The 23,099-nt window shown below is 37.4% G+C and overlaps 1 protein-coding gene across 1 annotated transcript in view; it reads right to left on the bottom strand.

Moving 5' to 3' along the window:
• Nucleotides 1-1,346: 1,346 nt before the first annotated feature.
• Nucleotides 1,347-23,099, bottom strand: part of WDR64 (WD repeat domain 64) — a 130,329-nt gene continuing 108,576 nt past the window's right edge. Inside the window, exons 21-27 of the mRNA XM_008575260.1 lie at nt 20,126-20,184; nt 15,678-15,787; nt 12,780-12,968; nt 9,820-9,925; nt 8,381-8,461; nt 7,490-7,603; nt 1,347-1,884 (exon numbers count right to left, since the gene is read on the bottom strand). Coding sequence (XP_008573482.1) covers nt 1,801-1,884; nt 7,490-7,603; nt 8,381-8,461; nt 9,820-9,925; nt 12,780-12,968; nt 15,678-15,787; nt 20,126-20,184 — 743 coding nt within the window. The 3' untranslated portion in view covers nt 1,347-1,800. The remainder of the gene's footprint in view (nt 1,885-7,489; nt 7,604-8,380; nt 8,462-9,819; nt 9,926-12,779; nt 12,969-15,677; nt 15,788-20,125; nt 20,185-23,099) is intronic.

Below are 23,099 nucleotides of genomic sequence, written 5' to 3'. Positions count from 1 at the left end.
GTCAGGCAAAGGGCATAGAAAAACATCATGATTTGTAAGAATGAATATGCTAATAATACATACTAAAAACTTTAAAAATTTAGAAGAATAAAAATAAAAATAAGGGGCCACAATTTTTTTTTTCACCAAGTGGCCTGGTGCTTTGGGGAAATTAGACCAACCCTTGATATGAGAACCCTTTTATTTTATTACTCAGCTCAGAATCATTTCCTGAAGAGGCCCATGTTAGCCAATCTTCAGATTTCAATTCTGACACTCTCCTCCTGACTCTGACTTATTTAAAATCTCATTCATTATTGAGTGACCAAATTTAGATGCTTTTGTTTTTATATGAGTACCTACTGGTGAAATTGATCATTTGGTAAAAATATCAAATCAATTAATCAAAGAATTAATAAAAGATGAACCCCAGAACATTCAGGTAACCATTCAAGATCTATTTATCTGGAGTCATTTCTTTTTTTTGTTGTTGTTGCCTACTTTTTAAAAAAATTTCTTTTTTCTCTTTTATTTAAATTTTTATTGAATTTAAATCAATTATACATATTTTTGGGGTTCAACAATGAGATATGTTGATCAAATCAATATTACTAGCATATATAACGTTATAAATCGTTATTATTCTTTATGCCCCTTGTCCAATCTCTCCCCATCCCCCTCTTCCTCCCCCCTCCCACCTCTGATAACCCTAGATTCCTTCTCTCCTTCTGAAAGAGTAATGGTTGGTTACCCTGTTGATTTGTTGCCTAGATGTTCTGTCTAGTGCTGAGAGATGTGATCAGGTCTCCAAATATTATCATAGAGCAGATGCTTCTGTCACTCTGGAATGGGTTTTGTGGAGAGAGACACCCTCTTCTTTATCTCTGCTGGTGACTCTCCTTGTGTCAATGCACTCCAGTGGCTGGCAGACCATCTGCATGGTAGTTGTGACATCTAGCCACTTTCACAGCAACCATGGCTACTGTGGTGGCTGTGGTGGGCCACCCACATGGAGGTGATGTTTTTGGCATGCTGCTTGGTGCTGGTGGTGTGCCAGGTTGTGGGAGGGGGGTCCGGTTCCTGGCTCCATACCTCAGGTCCCCGGGCAAGCCTCAAGGTGCTGGCATGGTGCCTGGTTGTGGGGGGGGAGTCTGGTCCCCTTCTCCATGCCTTGGTTCTCTGGGTGGGCCATGAGGTGCTGGCACAGTACCTGGTTGTGGGATGGGGATCTGGTCCCCGGTGGAGTCATTTCTTGACTAAATATAAATAATTTCTGACTTTATCTAAGGAACACTGCCTTCCAGATGACATTTCCCTAAATGAAGAAGACAAATAGGTAGAGGCCTGGCTGGCACATTCTTCTTTTTAATAATTCTCTTTGTACACCACACAGCATACACACAAGTAATTTGCCTCTTACCACATAGGTTTGGACAATAATTCGGGCCATGGATTAGGATGAACAATGGGAGGATGCAGAAAGCTAATCATTGATAACCATGTTATTTTAAATCTACTTATGCTGCTGATTTCATTTGTTTCCTTACGTGTCATTTTGCTGACAGTAAACAAGAAACATTGCCTATCCATTAAGTGGATTTCAATGTATGACAGATGATGGCAAAGTGGCTGCTTGCTTGATATTCAGAGCTGAGGTCACCAGAGTTTCTTAGGCAATCTCCTTCATCAATAGAATGACCCAAGAATACAGAGATGGGTGACAGTGTCTGGTGGACTCTCACGCTCGTACTGAAACAAAGACCTTGTCTATCATCTAGACGTTGCCATTTTAAGTGCAGCAGCCACTTCTGATTTTCTTCTTTACTTGGGCAGGGCTGGGAAGAAGCAAGAAGCCAGATTTATTTGTGGGACTAAATTTCTTTTCAGGCTTCTCTTCCGTGGTGCCTGTGAAATGAAGAGCATGTCAAGCCAGATTTATTTGTGGGACTAAATTTCTTTTCAGGCTTCTCTTCCGTGGTGCCTGTGAAGTGAAGAGCATATCAGTTAGTAACTAACATTGCACAACAAACACAATTTTGCAGAGTTAGATTTCACTGCTAATTTATACAGAGATTTTAATATTCCTAGAAAAAAAAAGCATAGTTATTTACTTAACAGTCTTACATGCCTCCATGGTAAAAGTCTGTTAAAAGTAAGAGGTGAAGGATGTGGTGGAAAAGCAGAAGCTTTAGAGCTAGCTGGGTAGTTATCCATCTGGCAGACAATTGCATAGTTTGGAAAGGTTGGTTCAAACAAAACAAAACAAAACAAGACTTAGTTAATCATTAATACTGCATATTGATAACATCAAAGTCCATTGACTTGAAGGAAAATGAAATCAAGTGATGACCACCCAAATGAGAAATGAAAGTTAGTTTCGAATTGAATATTTTCATAAGAAATAGATAAAAAAACATTTAAACTTGTTTGGTTTAAAAATTCAATTCAGGAAGTGTCTAATCTCATCAATAATGTTCAACCAACATTTACGATGCACATCAATTTGAATTGATGGTCTATTATGCAGAAGAAAAAAGAAAGAAGAGAAAAGGAAGAGGAGACAGAGTTACAGGTAAGAAAAAAACAGTGAGCCCCTAAGGTCAAGATTCAATCACCTGAAGATCCTTTAGACTTGAACACTAATAGATCCCGTGACAACTCCTCTTTCTCCCGGAGACAAGGAAGGAGGCTTAATTTCCTACATCACTCAGCCAGATCCCAGCTGAGGGAAGTCCCAAGCTGCATGGATCTTTCTTCCTGTTACTTTCTATTCTTTTTTTAAAAACACATTCATTATTTTATTCAGCAAATGTTTTTTGATTGTCTTTTTTATGTGTCAGTCTGTTCCAGACACTAGAGTTACAGCAGACATTATGGCAATGTTCCTGCCTTCATAGATCTTCCATTCTACTGGGATAAAAACAATAAAAATAAATGATTTATTCAAGGGGAAAAAATGGCATGGAACATGCTTTTAGGCAAAAAAAAAAAAAAAGAATTGTTACATGATATAATGTTTGGTAGTGATCCGAGCTCTGAAGGAGGGGACAGAGAGTGCTGGGAAGGGAGAGATTCTTCAGTGTTCGCTGTTTGTAAACTCCCATAAGGTGGTTCTGACCAGGAGAGACCCAGAGGCTCACCTGTCTCTGAATTACATTGTGCTGTATTTGTGTCCATGCTCTGAAGTCAAACTGTGGCTTTCTATCCTAGCTCCACCACTTGCTTCTTGGGGATCTTAGATAAATCCTCTCTGCTTCAGTTTTCTCCATTGTAACATGGGGATGATGATTATAACTACCTCACAGTGTTGTTGAGAGGGTTAAGTGAAAGAATTTGTGTTAATTACACGGTATTGGCCCTGGTACATTGATTTGAAAATAAGCATTAGCCATTATCATTAGAAATATTACTAAGTTATACTTTTCATGCTCTTTTCACCCAACATGAAATTGTGAGAATTTCTCTGTCATTAAATACTCTTTGGAAAAACTACGGAGTACACTATCATATCCACCATGTTTCACTGCATCATTTTTTTATGATTGGGTATGTTTCCACAATTTGAAAATGGGTCACACTTCACAAAGTTCACCTTCTCCCCCTCTCTTCCCACATGTAAACTTACAGGGAAATATAAACTCGAGTTCTGATTTACACTTTCCTGTACTATGGTGCTATGGGTCAAATGTGTCCCCCAAAACTTCATTTATTGGAAACTTGCTCTCCACTGTAACAGTGTTAAGAGGGTGGGAAATCCAATTTGGTATCTGAAATGGTATTTGAAAGGTGAGGCATTTAAGAGGTGGTTAGATTGTGAGGATAGTGTCCTTCTGAATGGATTAATCCATTGGTGGATTAATCCACCCATTAATCCGATGGGTGGTCATGGACGTGGTTGCGATGGCTCTAACAGGAATGTAGGTGGAGGTTAGCTCTCTCTTGCTCAGCCATTTGCCATGTGACACCCTGGTCACCCTGGGACCCTGTAGAGAGTGCCACTAAGAAGAAAGCCCTCACCAGATGCACCCCTTCTACTGTGGATGCCTTGGGTTGAATGTCCCCTCACATATTAATCTCCATTGTAAATTTTGAGGGTGGGCAATCCTATTCCGGTAACTGAAAGGTGGGGCCTTGAAGAGGTGATTAGATTGTAGGAAAATGCTGTAGTGTGTGGATTCATAACGGTGGTCAAGGACGTGGAACTGACGGCTTTACAAGAAGAGCGCATGAGAGGTGAGTCTCTCTCTGCCCCACCACTGTCTGCCATGTGAGATCCCTGGGTCACTGTTGCCACCACCAAGACCCTCACCGGATGTGTTCCCTGCACGGTGGACTTCCCAGCCTCCGAAACTGTAAGCAATACATTTTGTTTTCCTAAAAATTGCCCAGTTCCATGTATTTTGTTATTTATAAGCAACAGAAATGGACTAATACAGTGGACTTCCCAGCCTCCAAACTGTAAGAAATAAATTTCATTTCTGTATACATTACCCAATTTCAGGTATTCTGTTATAAGCAGCAGAAACAGACTAATACATGTGATTAATATTTTGTAATTTGTTTAATTCTAAAGAGATTTATAAATCATTTAAAGAAGTTAATACTTGGAATCAGCATTTCTATATTTAAAAACAATGTCAAAAGAGATTAAGATATCTGTTATTGAACTCTCTTCAGAGGACCTTCTCCCCTCTGTACTGTGAGCTCCTAGATCAATAAATGGATTCCTGGTACCTGAAACAGTGCAGGACACATGATGGATATTTCAAGGTAGTCCATAAATGTTTGCTTCACTAAAATAAAATTTTGACCCCAAACTTTCTGAGGTCATTTTATGCCCACCTTCCTGGAAGTGCTTTTTTATGATAATCGACATCTGAAATGTATTTATTGATTTGATTCCATCCACTATTTTCCTACTTAGGTGGTTTGGGTTCCTAAAATTGCATGCCGTCAACATGGTGGCTCTTTAATCTATTCCAGTTTCTAGATTTTATTATATTACCTTAAAAATTTATATATTATTTATTATATTATTTTATTATACTGAGTACATAATTTTCTTTAAAAAAAAAAACCACTTTACTTTGGAAACTAATTTCAACCCCCCGACCTACTGAACTCTTTTCTTCATTAAACCAGAAGGGAATTTTTAATCATAATTGTGTGGCCCCTTTCCTGTAAAGCAAATGTTTCCATTTGCTTCCTTGCCTTTCTTGTGTGGTCAATGACCTATCAGAGTGACTAAGAGAAAATAAAGCATCTACTAGAGTATCAGATATATAAAAATACCTTTTGTCTGGATAAATAACTTATCATTCTTCATGATCTCTGATTGAATTAATTACAGTAAAGTCAACTTCTGTTTATCTCAGTGTAGATTATTCATTATGTAGATTAACCACGACCAATTTTTAATTCCATGCTGTGTTCCCTCTTGGTGCTTAAGACATATTTGACCATTTTCTTTCTGTTGCTTAGTGTTGCTTAGAGAATGTAAAGTATATTTAATATCAGATAAAGCAATATTTAAATAAGAATGCAAATATGGGGCATAAAAGGTATGAGTTATAAAAACCAGTAGGTCTGCTGCGATTAAGCCAACCTGCTCTTTTCCTCGTCAGGGGCTGGTGTGCAATGGCTGCAAACAGCAGCCTCCTTGGTAGTGTACACAGCCCATTGCTTGTATGGGTCACCCTAAGAGACCTTAGAGACAGCTCTTTCCAAGGGAACTTCATGCCTCTGACCTAGTGCTGTCCCCACCCTATGCTCCAGACAGGTATGCAGGATGCCTTTGGAAAGCCCCAGGGTACGGTGGCCAGGGTTCACATTGGCTGAGTCATCAGGTCCATCTGCACCAAGCTGCAGAACAAGGAGCATGTGATTGAGGCCCTACACAGGGCCAAGTTCAAGTTCCCTGGCTGCCAGATCTACATCTCAAAGAAGTGGAGCTTTACCAAGTTTAATGTGGATGAATTTGAAGACACGATGAGTGAAAAGTGGCTCATCCCGGCTGGTTGTGGGGTTAAGTACATCCCCAACCATGGTTCCCTGAAGAGGTGGGGACCCTGCACTCGTGAGGGCTGCCCCCTCCTTACTTATGTGCACTAATAAATCCTACCTTCTGTCCAAAAAATAAAAAATAAAAATAAGTAAATAAAACCCTATACAAATACTTTTTAGACTTTTAGTTCGATTATTTGTACTGGTGTTTTGTTCATTACTCAAAACAAAAGTAAATCATATTATTTTTATAGAAAACTTCTATTGCCAAAAATTTTTACTCAAATAATTACCAGAGTTGATGATTAATAGTAATCATCGATAGTCTCATTAAGTGCACAGCTAACAAAATTAGGGTGAGGTTTTCTTTGTTAATTAAATAAAGCAGCTTTTTGAAATTGCAGTTGTTATTGTCATTGTGTTTATCTGTTATTGAATTAGACACAGACAATAAGAGCCATCTCCTTTCTGGTTTAGTTTGACTTCATGGAAAGAGGGCTTATGAAAATTTCCATGTTCTAGGTCTTCCTCTTAGTATTGGATCTATTTTAATGACTAAATGAATGGCCACAGGTTAAGTTAGACCCATGTAAGCCTCACGAACTAGAAGAGAGATAGGTTTGAACTGAGTAGGTCATTCTGGTTTAATAGAATGAGCGTGAAATTTGGAGTCAGAACACATCTCAGCTTATCACTTAATTCATGTGTGACCTTTGGCAAGTCACTTGACCTTGCCTTAGGCTCTATTTTTTCCCAACTCGAAGATGGGTCTCACATTTTGTTTGTATTTATTGTGAAAACCAAAAGAATTGTTTATATTTTTATTTTTTATTTATTTATTTTTTTTGTCTTTGTCATGACCGGTAAGGGGATCGCAACCCTTGGCTTGGTGTCGCCTGCACTGCGCTCAGCCAGTGAGCGCACCGGCCAGTCCTATATAGGATCCGAACCCATGGTGGGAGCGTCGCTGCGCTTCCAGCACTGCACTCTCCCGAGTGCGCCACGGGGCCGGCCCCCAAAAAATCGTTTATAAAAACACTCTGTAAACTGTAAATCATTATATGGTAGTTATTCCTATTATCACATGGGAAAAATTCTTGCTGGCGATCCAGAAAGATGATGTCATGTTTGATGTCATGGCTCCATCCTGTACCATGAGATTAAAAAGCAAAGACAGTACACAGCCCTCAGCTATGTTGTGTCTAATTGCTGAGCTGCTAAAAAAACTGAGTGAATTTTAGTGTTGAAGCTCTTGGGGAGATTCATTAGCTCAGGCTCATAGGTCCTATTTGATTTCTCTCTCTCTCTCTGTCTAGGAAATTCATGATTTCCATCTCACTGAGCTAAAAATCACACACACACACATCTGGAACATTCCTAAAAAGAGTATGAACTGAGATAATTTTAGGCCTAGAGTATTTCTGGGAAGAGACAAACAATTAAAAACCAAACAGAAATGGAAAATACTGTGGAGTTAGAATTAACTGCAGAATTAGTACTAACTTACTTTTTCATGTTGAACATGACCTCCCTTCTTCTTTCCCATGATGCCATCTACAGAGTCTCTTTGTGCTTCGACACTGATGAGCGGAAGGGATCTTAGACTAGTGGGGCTTGGTACCTAGAAGCCATCAGTCAAGAGCTAGTCAGATACACTTCAAGTGATGACGTCTGTAATGTGAACTCAGGGGTGAGGGGTGAGAGGGCCCAGCTACTTCATCCCTCTCCCACTTTCCCATTATTCATTCTTGATAGTCCTCCCTTGGCATGGTCTATTAGCTCAAGTGTTTGATACCTAGCCCAATGAACATGTTCTTGGGAAAGATAAGTAACATTTAAGATACGTTAAGATTCATTTGAAATGTTTTGTCTTTGGTTTATTATTTCTTGAGTTAATTAATTAGTTCTTTAACAGAGGTTACCTGGAGTGGAGATTTGAAAGATGAATAGGGATTTGGAGGGAAACAAGAGGTGGATGGATCCTGGGCAGAGGAACTACACAGGCATGGAGGGACCAGCGGTGTTCAGGGCACGACAGTACTTGGCGTGGCTGGAGTACAGGGAGAGTGCAGGGAGAATATGGTAGAAAATGAGGTTGTACAGTTCTGGCAGAGGCCAGATCATGGAAGGTTTGGATGCCAGGCTAAGGCATTTGTATTTTATCCTGGAGGTGATGAGGAGCCACCAGGGTACAGTGCCATGTGGACTGGCAGAGACAAGTGATCCAGGACACTGACACACGGAGCCCAAGACTTCTCTGGGATGGGATACAATGCGGTTGTAGAAGCATCAGTAGGCTTGGTTATGTGACACTCTCCAACCTTGCTCAGTGGCCCCAGGTCAGGAATGAGATGTCAGATTCCAGTTGCTTGTCTAGCCCTAGAAAACTCCAACTCACCCTGTATATAGGCAGAGAACCGAAAACAATCCCTGCCTCTCTGTTTTCAGTCATGAAACCTTCCAAGGCATGACTTCGAATCTGCAAATCAAAGGAATGAATGTTTCATGGAAAGGGCACATTCCATCAGTGGCAAAATACCTGGGTTCAAATCCTGACTGTCATTTATTAGCTTCATGACCTTAGACAAGTTCTTTCCCTGCTAACTATTTAGGAGAATCAACTATTTATGAGATTTTATATATAGTAAAGTGCTATTCAAACATAAGATTTAGTACCACTATATTATTACTACTGGTAACATCAAAAATAAATTAACAGAAAAGAAGTGAATAGATAAAAATAGCCAAAACAAGATTGTTGGCTAAAATCAGAGAATTCTAAGTGAAAGGCATTTCAATTCCACTTTAGCATTTAACATTTGTTATTTTACCCACCAACTAAAGTAAGAAGAGGTCAAGGTTTAACCATTTTTTAAATTGGACTCTTTTTTCTCACTAATTTTAGGAGTTCTTTATGTATTCTGGATACTAATCTTTGTCAGTTATGTGTTACAAAGGTAGGGTGGACTGGGACAGTTGGAGAGAGGTCTGAATGTGACAAGGACATCCAAGGTGAACTGACCTGTGCGGGCAGAAGGCTGAGAATAATGTTCAGGGAAACAATAATTAATTTAATTTGCAGAGTGGGGCAACTGTAGGTTAGTAACAGGAGATAAATTTAAAAAGGTATATTTGGTTTATTTTGTGGAAGGTCTTGGAAAATCAATTTTAACTTATTGAGGCCAGACTGTCGCCTAAAGATTCACACCATATCAATTCTCCAGAAGTGTTAAAAATAGAAATAGAATGGGCAGCAAGACACTTTTCTCTCCTAATTCTGCACTGGAGAAAAGTGTGTCTGTGAAAAGTAGAATGGTGGCCGCCAAAGATATCCACACCCTATTCTCTCTGCCCGACCTGCAAATATATTGCCTCACTTGGCAAAAGGGACTTTGCAGAGGTCGTTATTGTGACCAACCTTGCAATGAGGAGATTATCCTGCCTTATCTAGGTGGATGCAATTCTAATCCGATGGATCTTTAAAAGCAGAGGATCTTTCCCATGGGGTCAGAGGGACATGGGACCACATGGTCAGAGAGATGGAACATTTCTGGCTTTGAAGATGAAGGAAGGGGACAAACCAAGGAATATAGGATTCCGTCCTAGAGCCTCCAGAAAGAAACAGCTCTGGTGACACTCAGTTTTAGCCCGGTGACACCCATGTCAAACTTTTGACCTACGGAATTATATAATAACTCATGTGTATTGTTTAAGCCATCAAATCTGTGGCAATATGTAACAGCAGCAATAGAAAACTAATATACAGTATTACTGAACATATTTGAATTATGGAAAGCAAAAGGAAAGTTTTCTCTATTTTTTTCTTTTTTAATCTACCTTGGGAGAAGAAAGAGACTGGAAAAACTTAAAGTCATGCTCCACTTGAAAGGCCTTGGGAGGTGTACGCTTGAAAAGTAAAGACATTGAGCTCATGTTTGTACATCTGCATGTAAAGACATAAGAAAAAATGTTAAATAAATACCCACACCTTTTATTCTCTGCCTACTAAACAAATACCCGTATGTCCTTCCTCGCTGGTTCCAAATCCATGGCTGCCATGGCCCTAGTCCCAGTGACACTACCTCTGCACCTGTTAATCCACTTGGCTTCCCCGATTTTCCTCTAGGGAAACCACAGTGATTCCTACTCAGCCTGAACATTCCATCTAGTTAAATTCTTTAATAGTCATTGGAAAAAAGCTGTATCGTAGAGATGGGGAACTTTCTTTTATAAATCCAATGCTTGACTTTTTCGTGACTCAGGGAAGATTTCCTATAGTTAAAACTTACTTAGGTACATATTTAGAAAGTCATGACTAAGCATTAAAAACCTTTTAAAAAGACAATAAATAATATGCCCTGAGACGGAGTCATTCTACAGAACAAGGCCAATTTTGCTACATACAAGCCATAATTATTTAGTAATAACAATATACTGTGAGCACATATTCTATATTTAAGCTTTGCCACATACACTACGCCCTGTAATACTTCCGTATCTATGATTTACATGTGTTCTTTCTGCTGCTAATATTCCCCATTGGTCATTCTTCATTCGTTCTGCAGATATCTCTCGAGTGCCTCCTGTGTGCTAGGCACTGAGCTAAGAACTGGGGATACAAACATGTATAAAACAGGTTCTAGTCCTCATGGGCCTCACAGTATAGTGAAGAGACACATATTAATAAGTTAGAATCCATTGTCTTAGATACTAAGATATATGGATGTTTAAGGCTAAGCAATTACTCAAAAGGTAGGACTGATCGACTTTGCTTGGGGAACTTGACCACATCGTGCTGAGGCTCGGCTCTGCTACAACCATTTCTTACATTCTAGCCAGCCCTCTTCTCCACTGCTATTTCCCAACCAGACAGGCAAGCCTTGAACACTCCAGTGGGGATCTGGCAACAGTCTGGAATCCTTCTAGACTGTTCTCGAATTGCCTCTATTTCGATCTGAACTCTGCATGGCTTCTGATTCTTACCTTCAGTTCCTATTTACCACAACCCTTCCACCTTCCTTGGGATTCGATAGTGGCTTTGGGTCTCCCCAGCTTTGACTCACTTAAGATTTCCCTAAAGGACTTTCTTTTTGACAGTCCCCTCAGATTTTTCCCACTGGGATTCAACCTCATTCGCTCTCCCTGTTTGGGTCTGCCGGATGTCACCAGTCTAGGTGGATCTGGTACCCTGAAGGGGAGACATTTAGACATCCACCCCTAGGGGTGAGCTGTGATGATGTTGAAAGCTCAGATGAGTACCATTCTCTTCTAGTGTGACAAAAGGCCCAGCCACAGCTGAAACCAGGACTGAAATTTGCAAAAGCACAAAACAGCATCCCACTAATATTCTATTCTCTCTCAGGAAATCTCCTTCCTGCCCTAACTAAGCCTACGAGCATGCTCAAGTTTCCCCCACAAACAAGCAAACCCATGGAACAAACTCTTCTTCAACCCTAGGACTATTTGCCTTCCTTAAAAACTAATCTCTGTGTGACTATGGAAGAACGAACGGTCAGAGAGATGCAGCACTGCTGACTTTGAAGATGGACGAAGGGGCCACAAGCCAAGGAATGCGGGCAGCCTCTAGAAGTTGGAAAAAGCAATGCAATAGATTATTTCTTGAGTCTCCAGAAAGGAATGTGGTCCTGCTAACACCTCGATTTTATCCCAGTGAGACCTATGTAAGACTTCCGACCTCCAACACTGTAAGGTAATAAATTTGTGTTGTTTTAGGCCAAAAAAAAAAAAAAAAATAGTAATCTGTACTATCTTCACCTCATATCTCCTATTTATTTCTCAACCATCGTGATATAATGACCCATCACTCCACTGAAATTACCCTCTCTAGAATCGTCAGTGACTTTTCAGCTGACAAACATGCCAAATCCAATGATTACTTTTCTACTATCACATGGGACCTCACTGCCACGTTCTACAAATGGGTCTTTCTCCACCATTTTATTTTCAATTAACTCTCTCCTCCCCTGACTTCCATTATACCACTTGTTTGTGGTTTTCCTTTCAATATCTTCCCTGTTCTTTCTCAATATTTCTCACTGGTGTCACTTCCTTGGCCTGCTCTTTAGAGGCTCTTGTTTATTTCTTTCTTAGTTTTCTGTTTTTGTCACTCTATACACAGGACCTGAGTGACTTATCCACACTGAATCTAACACTTACTAATGACACCAACATCTTTGTCTATAATTCTGGCCTCTTTTAGGAGCTCAGGACAGCTCAATCCCAGTGCTCATTAAACATCTCTACCTGGACGTACCCTAAGCACCTTAGACTTAAACCTGCCCCTAACCAAACTCAGTATCTTTTCCTTCATACCTGCTTTTCCTCATTTGTATCCTGTTACAGTGAATTCTGTCAAGTTGAAAATTCTTACATTGGCCCATTAAAAAAAGGCCATTGTGATGTGGCCCCTATAGACTTTTCTAGCTTTATCTCCCATTGTGTCTTCCCTACACACTCCTGGACTCCAAGCCTCAAAAGACTATATCATAGTCTCTCATAATTTGGTTCCTTTTCTCAGGCAATTACCTCCCTGCTCTTCTTTGGTTAAATCCCATGTACCCTCCTGTTATTATCTTAAGAATTAGGTGTTCCCGGAAGTACTACTGTACTGAATTACAGCTTTTTGTTTACATATTTCTCCCTTCCACTGGATTATAAAATTGTCAACAAGTTCTAGGCATTTCACCTTTGAGTTCTTCATGTCCAGCACATTCCCATGGTATTTTATAATAGTTTAATTTTTGTCTGCTCATCTAAAGAAAAGCCAATGGTCTTACCTTTCCCTGTCAAATATCAGAGGATATTGATATTTTTGCTTCTTCTCTGTGAACTTGCTTTCTTCTTTTATTTCTATGGGATATTCACTAACATCACAAGGCAAAATAAAATCACTTGTCTGTGATATTTCTAAGTTCCTTCGCTGTCCAAAATATCCACAATAATGACCATTGAGGGCATGCCAAAGCCTGATGGAAGGAAAAAAGGTGGGAGGAGACTGTAAGTGGGGAATTCAGTGGAAGTTATTCTGTTTATTAAATCAGTTATATAGATTTGTTTTTCTGTTTGTTTGTTTTGATGTCTGGCTGGTACAGGGATCCAATCCCATGACCTTGGTGTTATAAGGCTGTGCTCTAAGGAATCGAGCTAACCGGCCAGCCCTAGATCATTATATGAATTTTCACCGGTCCATCAAAGATTTTAAACTGAGTCCAAGAATCTTTCAATTAAAAACGAAGATACTCCACAAAGTTTGGGAAAAAGAGAATTGAAAGATAATACTAATATTTCCATGAACTTTGTGGTACCCTCATACTGTAGGGCTAATTATAATGTAAATATTTTTATCAGTTAGAACTCTAATCTACAACCTTTTGGGAAATATCAATTTGAATCTGTACTTTTGAGACCAAAGCCAGAAAACAAGGAACAGATGTTTCACAAAATAAGACTGCCCATTCCGGCTAATCACAACCACGTTGACTGACAGTCTATTAGTTGAATTAGGACTCACAATGGCTGTATCTGAGCTGTCTACTTTTTGGATCAGCATAAACAGAATTTGTGGGAGGAGAGATCTAGTGATGCTTTTACTATTATCAAATTCCTCTCAACCTCCACCCACAATTCCTACTATTGTGGAAACACCACTCTAATGTTTACAGCTGAGTTCTGAAATAGGACGGCAAAAGACTGAACTAACTTTAGATCTTCTTGTCTCATGGTGTTTCCTGCTCCATGTGAGGCTCTACCACATAAATAATCCTGCCTCTCAGTTGACTTCCTGGGCTTCAGATACGAAATCCTCAGCTACCTTGAGCCCCACTTTACTTCCCGAAATGTTGTCTTTAGACTGCTTGCCTGTCCTGTCTCCCAGAGTTGTCTCAATGATGTTTATTTCCTATTAGAAAATTATAACCTTTTTGACAAACAGGATTTAGAATGTTAAAATGTCTACCTCTTTAGAAAGTGGTAGCTAGTATTAGCAAAAGGACGTGGCTAAGTTATGATGAGAGCTGTATTCTCAGATAGCTATTAACAGAGCTGGGCTCTCTGAACTGAGTATCTAGAGAGATTTTTACTTGAAGGAACCATGGAAGTAATTTCTTCATGCCAAAGATAAATGGTTTGAGCACCGCTATGTCCCCCCCAAATTCATATGTTGAAACCTAATCCCCAATGTGGTGGTATTGAAGTGGAGTGTCTGGGATGTGTTTAGGTTATGAGGGCTCTGGCCTCATGAATGACCTAAGTGCCCTTTTAAAAGAGGCCCCAGGGAGCTCGTTTGCCCCTTCTGCCATGTAAAGACACAGCTGCCTGGCACCATTTATGAAGCAGAGACTGAACCCTTACCAGACACTGAGTCTACTGGCACCTTGATCTTGGACATCCTAGCCTTCAGAACTGTCAGAAACAAATTTCTGTTGTTTATAAAGTACCCAGACTAAGGTATTTTATTATGGCAGCCCAAACAGACTGAAACAAGCAGGAAATACTCAAAACAGAGGCATTGGCACATGTGGTTGTGTGTGTGTGTGTGTGTGTGTGTTATAATCTACAATTAACACTTCTGCTTATAGGTGGCTGAAAATAAGCTGGAGCAGAGACCAAGAGACAGAGTTGTTAAAAACATCTATAATAATGAAATTTCATGTTCTTACTCTTTTCAACAAATAACACAACAGATTTTCTTTCTGACAGAGGAAGTAACTTTAACCATTTGCCTACAAATAGGACCTTACCCCCACAGATTGAGCTGAAACTCAACATTTCTAAAAGTTCTTCATCCTTCTAAATATTTTAATAATGTAAAACAGATCATGTTACTCATGCCACCCACTTAAAATCCTTCAGTGGCTATTTCTGTTGAGGGAATGATCCAAATCCTTAATAATGCCTACTATCTAGTACATACTGCTTGGCCGTAGCCCTGGCTAACTCTCTGTCTTCAAGCTCACATGGTTAGCTAGGGCCTGTTAAATTTAAGTCTGGGGCTTTCATGGAATATAAAATATTCCTTCTTTCTGGTTTTTATTATGTTTACACTCTCTAATACACTTTGAAGTCTCTCTACACCTTTTAATCTTGCCTAACTCCATTCTCTTAACAGGATAATTCATTACGATGATTTTAAGACATTTTAATATGCAGCAATTTGTCTCTAGAAATGTTATAACATTTCCTTTCTTTCTCTTTATATGTGTATATATTTTTGCATTATATGCACATGTGCTTAGAATTATCTAGATAATTAAAAGTAAGTAGACTGTGCAAAATTAATCTCATTGTCAATGAACTAATTAGCTCACACACTTTTTTTCCAGTATTAGTTGCTCTTTTCTATGACGTTTTTATGACTTCTCTGGGCTTGGATCTCATTCTCTGAGCTACCTATTTTGCTTCATTCTTTGAAATAATTCTACAAAAAACACTTTCATTGAGATTATTTATTATATCTTCTAACATAAATGGCATCTCATTTTCTCAGGCATGGAAAAGAGTTCCCAATCTCTGGCCACCCTCTCAAAACCCTTTTGTGCCACCTTTTTACTTATCTAGTTATTTTAACCAGCTCACCAAGATTGCATTTGAACTATATACTTCAACTTTCACTCAAAACCGTTTACCTCTCATACTCAAAACCCTGAATTCACAGCACGAAGCCACCCTTGGCTTACCTTACCGAGCCATCGACGGAGGCAGTAAGCACGACTTGTTTGTCTTCCACATAGATTACTTGAATAATTTCTAAAGAATGAGCACGCCAGGAAAGCACCTGCTTGAATTTCTAGATAGCAACAATAAAGCACATCCCTTGGCATAAATATTTGCTGGTCAAAATATAATCTTGAGCAAAATCATTTCCCATTGAGCCAAGCTTATGAGTGATTGGTATAGACATGTGCACTAGGTGATGAAGCCCCTGCCCCCAATCAGCTCTTCTCTTGCTTAAGGCACCAAAAGTCCCATCTTTAGGGATTTATTAATCTGCACATATCCCTGGGAGAGAAAGTATCATATGTCTTTAGCAATTTATTATGTAATTTAAGATCAGCAATGACTTTAATGGATGATTTGCAGATGACTAGAAGAAAGAAATGCCTTAGGAGAGGGTTGGGGAGTGGGGTTACTGAGAGTGAAAATAATCAGGAATGGAAGGAAGCAGAGGTGGGAAGTGAAAGCCAAAGGGGAGATTAGCAAAAAAGACTTTTCCTTTTTCAGATTTTATCTAGAGCTAGCCCTGGCCATCTTGTTCTTTTTCTGGAGTGTGGAGTGGGAGGTCTATACTACAAGGAGTTAACAACGAGAATGGGCCCAGTTCATTCTCTTTCAAAAACATCCTGAGGTTTTATTGTACGTTTCTTCAGGATGTGGTTCATCCTCATGGTCAGATCCCCTAACAGGACTCAGAAGACATTTCTAAATCGTGTGAACTGAAGTTGTCACACGTGCTCTGCAATAACACCCCTTCTGAGTATGTTCCCTCTCTATCACTGATAAACCCAGACTAAGATCTTACTTTTTCCTGGATCATCCACCTAGGAGTATTTGTGTAACAACAGTTTTGGCTGCATGGAGTTGTCCTATAAGTCTCCTATTTATTTAGACTCTGAGAAAGGTTAGGCATAATTTCTCCTAAAGATCTTGGCCTTGTGACTCGATTCCCTCTGACTGTTCTTTGACAGTCAGGGTAAAATCTTCTGCATTCTCCTACTTACTGTCTCAAAACTGTTTAATATCTGGTCATCTAAGGTTTCTTCCTCTGCCTCAAGATGACTTTCTCTAAGGCAAGAGATTCTCTAATACAGACTATATCCATGGTAGGTTATACATTTTACTTCATGAGCCAGTGAACACACACACATATATACCTGTACGTGTATTTGAAACAAGTTTCACAGAAGGATACTTAACTTTAGTTTGCGAAATGCACACTGATACCGTCTGTTCTATTCCGCTGCCTTGCTTTGCATTTAATTATTTTCTGTTTTTTCAAAAATACTGGTTGCAATTCATTAAATTCATTTCATGACCCTTTAATGGATTACAACTTGCTATTAGAAACTCGGATTTTCTTTTCTGTTTCTGTGAAGACCGTCACTGGTGTTTTGATGGGGATTGCATTGAATCTGTAGATCACTTTGAATTGTATGGATATTTTCACAATGTTACTTCTTCCAATCCATGAACATAAATGTCTTTCCATCCTTTTGTGTACTTTTTTTCTTTCAGCAGTGATTTGTAGTTATTGCAGAGATCTTTCATCTCCTTGGTTAAATTTATTCTTAGGTATTTTCTTTTTTTGGTAGCTACTGTATATGGGCTTGCTTTCTTGCTTTCTTTTTGTGCTAGTTCATTGTTGAAGTATAGAAAAGCTACTGATTTTTGTATTCTGATTTTGTATGTGGCAATATTACTGAATTCATTTACCAGCTCCAAGAGTTTTTTGGTAGAGTCTTTAGTGTTTTCTATATATAGGATCATGCCATCTACAAACAAGGAAAATTTGACTTCGTCTTTTCCAATACGGACACCCTGCATTTCTTTCTCTTGTCTGACTGCTCTGGCAGGTACTTCCAATAATATGTTAAATAGGAGTTGTGAGAGTGGGCATCCTTGTCTTGCTCCTGTTCTTAAAGAAAAAGCTTCCAGCTTTTCCCCATTCAGGATGATATTGGTGGTGGGTTTGTCATATATGTCTTTTACTGTGTTGAGATACTTTCCTTCTATACCTAATTTGTTGCGAGTTTTTATCATGAAGTGATGATAAATTTTATCAGATAGTGATGATAAATTTTATCAGATACTTTTTCTGCATCTATTGAGATAATTTTATGGTTTTGTCCTTGATTTTGTTGATGTGGTGTCTCACATTTATTGATTTGGATATGTTGAACAATCCTTGCATCCCTGGGATGAATCCCCCTCGATCATAACATATGATCTTTCTGATGTGCTGTTGTATTGTTCACTGATATGTTATTGAGGATTTCTGCATCTATGTTCATCAAGTATATTGGCCTGTAATTTTCTTTTTTTGTTGTACCTTTGTCTGGTTTTGGTATCAGGGTGATGCTGGCCTAATAGAATGAGTTTGGCAGAATAGTCTCTGTTTCAATATTCCGGAATAGTTTGAAAAGTATTGGTATTAATCTTCTTTGAAGGTTTGGTAGAATTCAGCAGTGAAGCTATCTAGTCCTAGGCTTTTCTGTGTTGGGAAGCTGCTGATTACTACCTAAATCACATTGCTTGTTATTGGTCTGTTTAGGTTTTGATTTCTTCTTGGTTCAGACTTGGTAGTTTGTATGTGTGCATAAATTTATTGATATCCTCCAGCTTTTGAAGTTTGTTGGTGTATGGTTGTTCAGAGTAGTTGCTAATGATTCTTTGTATTTCTGTGGCATCAGTTGTAATGTCTCTTTTTTTCATTTCTTTTTGGGTTTTTGCTCTTCTTTTATTTTTGAGTAAGTCAAGCAAATAAAAGGTCCCAAATAGCCAAAGCAATCCTTCTTTTTAACAGTAATGTGAGAGAGAACAAAACTAACCTCTGATTTATAGACTGACATATTTGGTTTTCACTGCAGTTGCAATCTGTAGATGGACCTGGTTTAATGCATTGGTACATGTTAGTCTATATAACAGAGGCATTTTATAGGCTGGTTCTGTTTTATATTTACAAATAGGTAGCCATGTACAAACTGGATAATCACATTGTCTGAGTGCAGAAAAGGGTGAAATGAGGTTGAATATGGAAGAATTTTTAAACATTATAAAAATAAATTTTCTTCCTTTTAATTGGTAAAAATGCATTAAAACCATTTCCTCTATTATAACTCAATATTACTACCTAATTTTATGTTTTGAAGATTTTCTCTGAATTTTAAAATAACTTGGTTGCCAGTTTATAGAAAGTCCATTTGCAAAAATGTAGGCTTGGAATTATATTTTTATCTGTTAAAATTAATAGTGCAATATTGATAATCATCACCAGTAGGAGAAAACAATTACTTAACCTTCAAGCATATCATTTGTTCTTATTCACCTCATAGCATGTTTTGATCATAAGGAATTCATAGTTATTGGTGAATGAAACTTGGTGTTTCACAGTTGTTTGAACCTTATTGTTTTCCATTTGATATCAATAAGTGTTACATATGAAAAGAGCATTGAGTTAGAGAATAAGAACACTGGTTCTGGACCTGACTTTGTCATTCACTGTCTATGTGATCCTAGGCAAGCCATTCTCTGATTTACCCTCTGCAAGGTGGAGATAGTCGTACTAAAGCTGAATATCTGAACTTTATAAAAACTACAATGGATTCTTTGAAACAAAAGAAAAAACTTCATGGATCAAATGAAATAATGTTTGAAACAATAAGTATTCTAAGACACTCTGCAAGGAATCAAATCCTAACCTATGCATCCACATGTTAATACCTATGATCTAAAAATAAAAAGCTAGTAATTAGTTTTTGGATTTGAAGTATTAAAGGGAAATAGGATTATGCTGAAATAGTTCTTCCTTAGTTTAGTTTTTAATTAGTGATGGGTCTTTATCTACAATGTATGTAGATATATCTGTACATCCACATACACACAAGAAATGCATATTTAAATGTTCATAAAATAAGGATGGTGACAGTTACATTGCATTAACACTAAAAACAGAATAAAAGGTGCTTTAATTATAAGGAGGATTTAGACTAGATATGAGGAAGAGTTTCTTTAAAGAAATAATGGTTCCACACGGGGTTTAGAAGAAAAGGTTATCAAATGTCTTATGAAGACATGTAAGATATAGAAACTGGCTATTGAGGACTAGATGATCTCTGAACTCTTTTAAGCTCTGGGTTTCTATGTAGATTCTCACAAATACATCAGAATATGAAGAAGCTGCAAAGTGACCAGTGGCTGGCTCACTTACCCCTCTCATGCTCCCTCCCCTCACTTATTCATTCCCTCTTTTTATCAGCAAACCCATGGTATCCATCATACAACTTCAATTTTGATAGTATGTGTGCATTGAGAGAAGACTTATATTCTATCTTTCATTGTGTCTAGAACAGAGAAGTGCTCAGTAAAAGCATGTCAACTTACTAATTAAAGTGGAAAATAAAGTTCTTACCTTTTCATCATGTGGTGGATCCAGGAAGGAACTAATATTGCAAAGAATAACGTGCCCTTCTGTATAAAATTTAAACATTGGAAACTTTAATTAGATATCATTTTGTATAAATAAACACTACCCAGATTGCCAACTTATTTTGATTCAAGCATTTATAATCATGAGTAAAATACAATCCAAAAAACCAGAAATGAAAGAAGAAATTTCATATAAAATTTTATATGTAGCTATTATTTTATTTCAGGCTTAAGAAGTCATAAAAAACTTGCTTTATTCTACTCAGAGTCAAAGTTCTTCTACAGATAAATGGTAATAGAAATGAATATACCACTGCCAAATGGAGTCCAAACTGATGTACAGATATTCATCCTACAATTCAAATGATAGTTACTATATATATATATATACAAATATATATATATACTATATATATATAAATATATATATACTAAATATATATATAAAAGGAACAATGACTACACTGAGACATATGTTTAAAATGCAGGAAAACAAAGGTAAAGAAAAAATTCTTGAAATAAGTCAGATGGAATAAAAAACACAAAGAATTACATCAAACTTCTCAAAAACAATGCTAGCAAGAAAGAGTGAAATAAAATATTTAAAGTGTTGAGAGAATAAAAACTACCAACCTGCAATACTATACCCTGCAAAATTATCATTCAAAAGTGAAGGAAAAATAAAGCCTTTTCCAACATAGAAAAATTGAGGCAATTTGGTGCCACCAGACCTGCCTTGCAAGAAAAGTTAAAAGAAATTCTTCAGAGAGAAGGAAAATGATATAGGCCAGAAACTCATATCCACAAAATGAAAGTAAGGACATTAGACAAGGAATCAGTGAAGGTAAAATATTCTTAATTGATCTAACCAATAACAGTTTGTATAAAATAGTAAGTAACAGCAACAATGTATTTGATTATTATTGCTTATGAATACTCAAAATGGATGATAGTAATTATAGAAGGAATGGAAGGAAAGAATTAGGAATACTTCGGTATTATAAGGTACTTGCATTACCTGTGAAGTGGTATAGTGTTATTTGAAAATGAACATGAATTAACTGTAAATATATATTGTGAACTCCAGGGCAACCACTAAGAAAAGTTTTAAAAAGACATATAATTGATATGCTAAGAAAGGAGAAAAAAATGGAATCATAAAAAATACTCAATTAAACGTACAAATGGCCAAAAAAGAGTGGAAGACAGAAATAGGAAAAATGATCAGGGGCAAAATATTTAAAATAGTAATGAATATGGTAGATATTAATCCAAATACGTCCACAGTTATTTAAGATATCAATGGTCTAACCATACCAGTTAAGAAATAGAGATTGTCAGAGTGGGTCAAAAAACATGACCCAACTGTATATTGTCTACCAGAAACTTTAAATATAGAAACATATAGATTAAAAGTAAAAGGATGGAGAAAGATACCATGCTAATGCTAAGCAAAAGGAAGCTGGGGAAGCTCTATTAATTTCAGACAGAGAAGACTTCAGAGCCAGGAAAATGATCAGGGATAAAAGGAGGCATTAGCTAATGATAAAGGGGTCAACTTTTCAAGAAGAAATAATAATCCTTAATGTGTACATAAAGAGCATAATAATACATGATGTAAAGACTGATAGAACTGCAAGGAGAAATAAATAAATCCACTATAATACTTGGAGACTTCAACACCCCTCTATCAGAAATGGACAGAAGCAATAGGAAGAAAATGAGGATATATTCGAACTTCACAACAACATTAGTCAATTGGATATAATTGATGTCTACAGATTACTTCATCAAAAATAGAACACACATTCTTCTCAAGCTCACATGGAACATTCTCACAGACCACATGCTGGGTCATAAAACACACTTTAACAAATTTAAAATAATAAAAGTCATGCCATGTATGCCCTTAGACCACAATGGAATTAAAGTAGAAAACAGTACCAGAAAGATAGCTGAAAAATCCCAAAGTATGTGGAGACTTTTAAATTTTAAATAATAGGCCAAAGAGGAAATCTCAAGAGTAATTTTAAACTATTTTGAACTAAATGAAGATAAAATTACAACTTATCAAAATTTGTGGGATGCCATTAGAGCAGTGCTTACATGAAAATTTAGAGCATTGAATGCATGTATTAGAAAAGAGGAAAGATCTAAAATCAACAATCTAAGCTTCCATCTTAGAAACTAGAAAAAGAAGAACAGATTAAATCCAAAGTAAGCAGAGGAAGAGAAATAATAAAAATTGGACCAGAAATCACAGAAACTGAAAAAAGGAAATTAATAAACAACAAAAACAGAAGTTGGTTCTTTGAATAGATAAATAAAATTTATAAGCCTCTAACCAGGATACTTTATAAATAAAGTGAAAAGATACAAATACTATCATTATAAATGAAAGAGGAGACATAATTACAGATCTCACCAACATTGAAAGGACAAAAAAGAAATGCCATGAACTTTACGCACATGATTTTGATAAAGTGAACCAATTCCTGAAACACACATCTGCCAAACCTTATAAAAGTTGAAAGAGATATCTGAAAAGATGTATATCTATTAGAGAAATTGAATAAATAATTAATAACCGTCCAAAATAGAAAGCAGGAGGCCCAGATAAATTTCCTAGTGAATTCTACCAAACATTTAAGGAATAGATTATGCTAATTGCCCACAATCTCTTTGGAATATAAAACCTGAGGGAATACCTTCTAACTAATCCTAAAAGGCCACCATTGCCATAATCTGAAAACTAGAGAAACACATTACAATAAAAGAAAACCACAGACTGATGTCTCTAATAAACATAGACGCAAAAAAATCCCAACAAAAGAGCAAATTGAATCCAACAAAGTATACAAACATTTATACACCATGATCAAGTGGGATTTATTCCAGATATGCAAGTCTTTTCCAACATTAGAAAATCGATTAATGCAATCTATTATATCAATAGA

Source organism: Galeopterus variegatus, unplaced genomic scaffold (assembly GCF_000696425.1).
Source record: "Galeopterus variegatus unplaced genomic scaffold, G_variegatus-3.0.2 Scaffold1162, whole genome shotgun sequence".
Taxonomy (NCBI): domain Eukaryota; kingdom Metazoa; phylum Chordata; class Mammalia; order Dermoptera; family Cynocephalidae; genus Galeopterus; species Galeopterus variegatus.
This window is presented reverse-complemented; position numbering and strand designations above follow the sequence as displayed.